We start from the raw sequence: 8,115 nt of genomic DNA on the forward strand, positions 1-8,115 counted from the left end.
AAAAAAAAAAAAAAAAAAAAAAAAAACCAAAAAAATGGCAAGCATTACAAAATGGTACTTGTTTTAAAGTTGCTTCGGAGAGTGGGGAGGAGCTATTATTTCAAGTTTGGAGACATAAAGTGAGATTTGCCATTGAATAGAATGAAAAACTGAGCACAAGGTTGTATAAGTAATAGCCTGTGAGGGGTGGGACATGCATTTGTTAAAGTATTGACTGGTGCATTTCTACAGCACCTGTATTATCATGGGCTCCAAGAGTTGAACAGGCTGTTAAATTATGACTCTGAAACCGAGGAGTCATCCATCCTTCTTACCCTGTTCTTCCAAGATGCCTTTAAACCAAAATTCCAAACATTCGTGGTATGAGCCTCCATGAGATAAATCATCCAAAGGCTCAACTCTGCTCTGTCCCTGCAACACACCTAAAAATTATGCTGTCAGTATAAAAGCCTCATCAATGAGGAAGCACAATTATCCATCACCCATCATATCCAAATCCCAGTGGTAAATGAAAGATAAGACCCACTCCGTTTGCTGAAGAAAATTTTAGGGCAATGTCTCAAACTGGATTCTGCCTGGGATAACCTCATGAAGGAGAAAAGAATCAAAAATTATTTTCCTGGTTTTGCAAATGGTGAAGTGAAACATGAAAATAAAAGCAAACTGTTCCTCATAGGGTGCCCGTATCTGGTCCCAGGACTGTAACTGCACAAGTCTGTGTTTTTTTCCATGAAAATGAAGAGATTTTAAATAATAGGTTGAATCTTTACCTGGCCCCATATATATATATTTTTTTAAATTAATTAATTAATTAATTTTTGGCTGCACTGGGTCTTCATTGCAGCACGCAGGCTTTCTCTAGTTGTGGCAAGAGGGGGCTACTCTTCCTTGCGGTGTGCGGGCTCCTCACTGCGGTGGCTTCTCTTGTTGCGGAGCGGGCTCTAGGCACACGGGCTTCAGTAGTTGTGGCTCGCAGGCTCAGTAGTTGTGGCTCGCGGGCTCTAGAGCGCAGGCTCAGTAGTTGTGGCTCGCAGGCTCTAGAGCGCAGGCTCAGTAGTTGTGGCGCATGGGCTCAGTTGCTCCGCAGCATGTGGGATCTTCCGGGACCAGGGATTGAACCTGTGTCCCTACATTGGCAGGCAGATTCTTAACCCCTGTGCCACCAGGGAAGTCCTTGGCCCCCTATTAACTGTAATTGAAAGCTGAAAGGTTCTTACTGTGCTGGAATTAAATAAAAGAAGAGCTACTTTTCCAGAATCCTTTCAAATTCAAGTTATGTCTTTTTAAAGGAAAGAAACTCATTGATTTTGATTTTTTTTTTTTTAAAGATTCTAAATATTTATTCTAAATAAGGAGTAAATAAGGAGTAAGAGCTTACTGGATGATTCACATTCTTTCTACCTGAAAATAGGATTATGAGGACCAGTAAAATTGCATTCTCCTGGCTGGCCTTTCACAGATCATGCCAATAGGTCACACAACCACCACATCTCACTGAAAGATACTTTGGAAAGCCATTGGGGAAGAAAAGACAACCAGCTTCAATAAAGCCAAGACTGAGGTGCAAGCGGAAAGTTCCAGAAAATTGGTCCAAATGCAATCGGATGGTTTGGCTAGAAGAGAAGGGTCTAAATTGCTGGTCATTAGCTCCTCAAATGCAACACAAGCTTACACAATGGAAACTCAAGCAAAGGTGTAATTGGCACAGGGAGAGGTGCACCTCCTGAAACAAGATGCTCCACGCAGAACAATACCTGGAGAACTGCTGCTGCAGGCCACGCATCTGAATTCTGTTCCTCTCGGACTCCAGTGTCACCTCCTGCAAGCGCTTCTCACTCTGAAGACGTAAGTGTCTCTCCTCTTCCAATTCATGTATCAGCTTCTCATGCTAGAAAAGGCACACAGGGGATGACTTTTAAGAAACTGTTTCTTAAATATTATAAGAAAATAATTACTAGGCACTGTTGGTTACTAAGTGTTAACTTGGACTTCATATATTAATTAATTTCATCCTCATTACAACCTCATCAAGTACGTTCTATTATTAATCTCTTATTATCTAAGAAACCAAGGATCAGAGACCTTGAAGTAATCTGTCATTAAAAAAACAGAAGGTAACAGATTTTCAATCCTGGCTGACTTGACTCTAATGTATGAATGATTTCCACTAAACCAGGTGGCTTCTTATGCAGAGATGAAGATTCATGACTGAATAATACTAGCAGGTGAATAAGAATTCAAGTAATAATGATAAGTCCATTAGTGCCTGTTCAGGATTATTTCATCTTTTCAATCTCTGGTAAATGCTTTAAAGAGAACACTACTGATTTTTATAGAAGGACCAGGAACTTCCACTTAATTATACCATGAAGCTGATGTGAATAAGGTTAAAGAATTAGTTTTGTATTTGCCCAACTAAGTTTTCCCAGATAGAAACTGGTTATGCCTCCCTCTTTATGTGTAGTCCTAGAAAGCGAGCTCCTCACACATGGGCATCATAGATTAAAAGGGGGACTGGATGACCCAGAATAGATGGTTCATCAAAAACGCACTCCAGGAACTGGTAAAAAGCACACAAGCTCAGATCCTGACATTACAGACTGAGCCATGCTATGACTTTTTCATTTCGGTTGTGTTGTTGTTACCACCTGTGTGTTTTTTTTTTTTTTTAGAGCATGTCATGCAATTATGGTTATGGATGTTAGTACATTAAGCACTATGTGTTAAGGATATATATTCCATGATGAAAATCAAAGACTCAATGTCTGCTTATAAGAGACCTACATTCTTAAAGGGAAAGATGGGAAGCATATACTTCAGTCTCCAAATAAATCAGACACTATGACTCTGTACCATGAATCATCCAGATGAAACTTGATCCACTGCATGACTCATGGAGAAAAAATTCTCCTGAGGACCATGAATGAAACAGACCATTCTCGGAAATGAATCAAGGTCCTCTAAAAATACTTCACATCCTGTGCCTTTGACTATGCTCTCCCTCCTGCTTCAAAAGCCCTCTCTATTCAAAGCCTAGGGTTCCTTCCAGGCTCAGCTTACATATCAACCCTTTGCCAGATATATGATTTGCAAACATTTTCTCCCACTCAGTTGGTTGCCTTTCCATTTTGTTGATACCTTCCTTTGTCATGCATAAGCTCTTTAGTTTGATGTAGTCCCACTTGCATATTTTTGCTTTTGGTAACAGATTCAAAAGATCATCACCAAGACTAATGTCAAATAGCTTACCATGTATGTTTACTTTTAGGAATTCTATGGTTTTAGGTCTTACATTCCATTAAGTCTTTAATCCACTTTGAGATAATTTTTGTGTATGGTGTAAGATAGCAGTCTAGTTTCATTCTTTTGCACGTGGACATCCATTTTCCCCAACACCATTTATTGAAGAGACTGTTTTTTCCCATTTTACAGTCTTAGCTCCTTTGTCATAAATTAATTGACCATATATGTGTGGCTATGTTTCTAGGCTCTCTATTCAGCTCCATTAATCTATATGTCTGTTTTTATGCCAATACCATACTGTTTTGATTACCATAGCTTTGCAATATAATTTGAGCATGATGTCTCCAGCTTTATTCTTCTTTCTCAAGATTGCTTTGGCTATTCGGGGTCTTTGTGTTCCATACAAATTTTAGGATTGCTTGTTCTGTTACTGTGAAACGTGCCATTAGAATTTTGATATGGATTGCATTGAATCTGCAGATTACTTTTGGTACTGTGGGCATTTTAATATTAATTCTTCCAATCTATGAGAACTAGAATATTTTTCCATTTACTTGTGTCTTCATTTTCATTCATTAATGTCCTGTAGTTTTCAACATATAGGTCTTTCAACTCATTGGCTAATTTTATTCTTAGGTATTTTATTCTCTTTGAAGCAAATGTAAATGGGATCATTCTTAATTTCTTAATTGTTAGAAATTATTCTTAATTCTCTTTCTCATAGTTTATTGTTAGTGTAGAGAAACGCACCAGAATTCTATATACTGATTTTGCATCCAGAGACTTTACTGAATTTATTAGTTTTTTTGTCAGAGTCTTTAGAGTTTTCTATATATAAAATCATGTCTTCCTCAAACAGTGACAGTTTTACTTTTTCCTTTATAATTTGGATGCCTTTTATTTCTTTTTCTTGATTAATTGTTCTGGCTAAAACTTTCAATACCATGTTAAAGAAAAGTGGCAAGAGTGGAGGTTTTTGTGTTTTTCAGCTTTTCACTGTTGAGTATAATATTAGCTGTGGGTTTGTCATATATGATCTTTCTTATGTTGAGATATGCTCCATCTATACCTACATTGTTGACAGTATTTATTATAAATACATGTTGAATTCTGTCAAATGCTTTTTCTACATCTATTAAGATGATCATATGATTTTTATTCTTCAGTTTGTTAACATGGTGTATCATGTTGAGTGATTTGTAGGTGCTGAACTAAACCTGCATCTCTGGAATAAATCTCACTCGATCATGGCGTATGATCCTTTTAGTGTATTGTTGAATTCAGTTTATTAACATTTTGCTGAGGATTTTTGTGTCTATGGTCATCAGAGCTATGGCCCTGTTTTATAATGTTTTCAATGGGGAGAATAAAAAAATAATACAGTCTTTTCTTAGGATGGTCAGTCAAATTCATTTTTAAAGTATTGATGGTTTAGCAAAGCTTCTTTCAGCTTTACAGCTCGTGACTGATAATGCCACACATGTAACTCCACCTCCAATTTCGCTGAGATGGCACTACTTTTAGGGGCGGATCCTCAGATGATTGAAGCGCTTTGATCTCGATCTGGATGTTCCTTGGTAGCTTCAATTTCTAGGTTGGCCAAGTCCTAGCTACTGCTGTTTCCTGTTGCACCACTGCCACTTGTCCTGGTGTGGGTGGGGGGAGGAGGTGGTGAAGACCCATGAAGTCCTATCAGTGAGAGACCCTTGAGTGGGGAGCAGGGCAGAGTTTCATTCATGTCCTTTTCCTTGGCATCAGGGAGTCTGGATACTCTTTGAGGTTTTCCTGGGACAGGGTTGTCACTGGGCCCTCACTTATGTGGGATTTGGTCAAGAATTATGTTCAGTTCTAGTTGTGGTTATCAGCTTTTGGCACCTCAGACCATAAAAGAAACAAATGTGGAATGTACTAGACCACTATGGCCCTGTAATTTTCTTTTCTTGTGGTGTCCTTGTCTGGTTTTGGTATCAGGGTAATGCTGGCCTCTTAAAATGAGCTTGGAAGTGTTCCCTCCTCTTTTATTTATTTTTTTGAAGAGTTTGAGAAGGATTGGTATTAATTCTTTTTTAAATGTTTGGTAGGATTCACCAGTAAAGCTGTCTGGTCCTGAATTTTTGTTCCTTGGGAGGTTGTTGATTACTTATTCAATTTCTTCCTAGTAAGCAGTCTATTCAGATTTTCTATTTCTTCACGATTCAGTCCTGGAAGGCTGTATGTCTCTAGAATTTACCAGTTTCTCCTAGGTTGTCCACTTTGTTGGCATATAACTGTTCACAGTCATCTCTTAAGATCCTTTGTATCTCTGTGGTATGAGTTGTAACGTCTCCTCTTTCATTTCTGATTTTACTTATTTGAGCCCTCTCTCTTTTTTTGGCTGGGGTGGGAGAGTCTAGCTAAAGGTTTGTCAATTTTGTTTATCTTCTCAAAGAGCCAACTCTTAGTTTCACTGATATTTTCTATTGTCTTTTTAGTCTCCATTTCATCTATTTCCACTCTGATCTTTGTTACATCTTTCCTGCTACTAACTTTAGTTGGTTCTTCTTTTTCTAGTTCCTTGAGGCATAAAGTTAGATTGTTTATTTGAGATATTTTCTTTTTTCTTGAAGTAGACATGTTTCACATTTGTGTTATAGGGGTCCTTCTGGGACTCCTAAAACACAAATGTTATTCTGCTTGATGTTGTCCCATAAGTCCCTTAAGCTATCTTCCCTTTTTCAAATTTTTTTTTTTTTTTTTTTGCTGCTCTACTTGGATGAATTCTTTTGTTCTGTTTTCGAGATCACTGATGCTTTCTTCTACTTTATCTAGTCTGCTGATGAATGCATTTGGTGTATTTTTCATTTTAGTTATTGTAATCCTCAGCTCTGTTTGGTATTTTCTTATATTTTTCTACCGCTATGGACGTTCTTACTGTGTTCATCTATTCTTCTCCCAAGTTTGGTGAGCATCTTATGACCATTACATTGAACTCTTTATCAGGTAAATTACTAATCTCCACTTCATTAAGGTTTCTTCTGAGGTCTTATTCTTTCATTTGGAACATATTGTTCTGTTTCTTCATTTTGCTTGACTCTCTGTGTTTGTTACTGTGTATTAGGTGAAACACCTACCTTTCCCTGTCTTGAAGGAGTGGTCACCAGATATAAAATCTGTGACATCAGCTACACGTAAAAGCTCTCCTCCAAGAGATGCTGGCACTCTGGAGCACAGCACAGAGAGTGAAGAGAACACCTGGCTTCCAAGGTCTTTGAAGAGGTTTACAGTCAGTCCCCCGATGTGTGCTTAATTAGAAGCCTGCGCCTCACACTGCAGCTATTCTGATAAGCTTATAGGCCTCGTTCACAGACAGACTGAGCTCCAGGGTCTGTTGCTGCTTGCTGTGTCCTCAAGGTGGTAGCTGTTTAAGAACACTTCCTCTGTTGGGTACGGTCCTGTGGGACCCACGAGTGTAAGCCCTGCTGGCTTTCAGAGCCAGTTGATATAGAGGTGTCCCCTGGTGGCTGCTGCAGAAATCAGGGCACCAGACAAGGATATGAGCTCCTTTCTGGAAAATGCCGGAAAGCTGGAGTGAGGGAGAGGGAGAATGTAAAGATTATGTCCACCAGCCTTCATTCCCTGAGAGCATTTCTGTGGGCCTCCCCTCCAGCCAAAGCTCCTGGACACACAAATGGGCTTCCTTCTCAGAAAGACTGGGGGTGTTTCAGTCTGCTATCTGTACAGTGTGCTGGGGGCAGTAGCCTGCCAAGAACGCTCTCTCCGATTGTTGCACTGCCATGAAACCAGGAAAGCAAGCCCGTTGGCCTTTAGAACCAGGTGTTCAAGGGGTGTCCCCTGGGCTGCTACCACAAAACTTGGATACGAGATGCAAAAACTAGGGCACCAGATGTGTGTGAAAACTCGCCTCTGGAGACACTGGCACCGGGGAGCTTAGCAGAGGGAGAGCACAATGATGGCACCCTCTGTGGACGGCAAGGTAGGAAGATCCTGAACTTACCTCCTCGCACAGACACCCCAAATCTACGCTACATCTTGGACCACCTCCTAGCACTTATTTTAAAAGTACACATTTGTCACAGTGCAATAGAGGGACGGTTTGAGCATGACGCGAACCTCACATTTGCTTAGGCCCAATCTCAATCACGAGAAGCACAAGTGAACACAGAAAACTGCACCCGGCTGAAGCTAGTGTAGAAATACACAATCGCACACATCACAGATAGACGGACCAGTGACCTCTGTCCATCATGGGTGTTATGAGCTGCCCCATCCATATCGGAAGGTACCACTTGCCCTCTGACTTCACCCAGCCTTCTTTCCATTGATTCACAATAACTCACAAGCTGCAGCCCTTCCCATGACCGCTCCCACAAGCAAACTGCATGTCTTTTTCAAGGTAAAGTGCCATATTTATTGTATTATTTCTATATTTCTTAACCACTTAACATTGTAAAACTCAGCTGCCATTTATATTAGATGCCTATCTTTTTTTGTGTCACTGACAAAGTTTTTGAGTACTGTGTCCCTAGTTTCATTTTTCCCACAAGCCCTGTGCAGTGATTTTGAGGAACACATATGTCATATTATAGCAGAGCTATACATCACGGTGAAGAAAAAGAAAACTGTATCAAGAGTAGGATTCCAAAGCCCCTTCATTCTTTGGGCACAAACAAAGAATTGGACCTCAACAAAGAAGCAAACATAAAAGCAAAAGGAAAGGTATTTTAATTCCAAGTCTTTGTTCTACCAAATGATCGTGTCTGTATCTCATAGCCTTCACAAAGACTTAAACTTCCTCAATTACTATCCTCTGATTAAACCTCCAGCAAAAAAAAAAAAAAAAAAAAAAAAAACCCCCCAAAAGGAGACCCCCCC

General features: G+C 39.7%; 1 protein-coding gene across 1 annotated transcript in view; it reads right to left on the bottom strand.

Moving 5' to 3' along the window:
* The window catches only part of NCKAP5 (NCK associated protein 5), an 899,001-nt gene that overhangs the window by 431,595 nt on the left and 459,291 nt on the right, over nucleotides 1–8,115 (bottom strand). The window contains exon 5 of the mRNA XM_024761906.1: nucleotides 1,755–1,888. Coding sequence (XP_024617674.1) covers nucleotides 1,755–1,888 — 134 coding nt within the window. The remainder of the gene's footprint in view (nucleotides 1–1,754; nucleotides 1,889–8,115) is intronic.

This window comes from Neophocaena asiaeorientalis, unplaced genomic scaffold (genome assembly GCF_003031525.2).
Source record: "Neophocaena asiaeorientalis asiaeorientalis breed wild unplaced genomic scaffold, Neophocaena_asiaeorientalis_V1.1 scaffold215, whole genome shotgun sequence".
NCBI classification, from domain to species: Eukaryota; Metazoa; Chordata; class Mammalia; order Artiodactyla; family Phocoenidae; genus Neophocaena; species Neophocaena asiaeorientalis.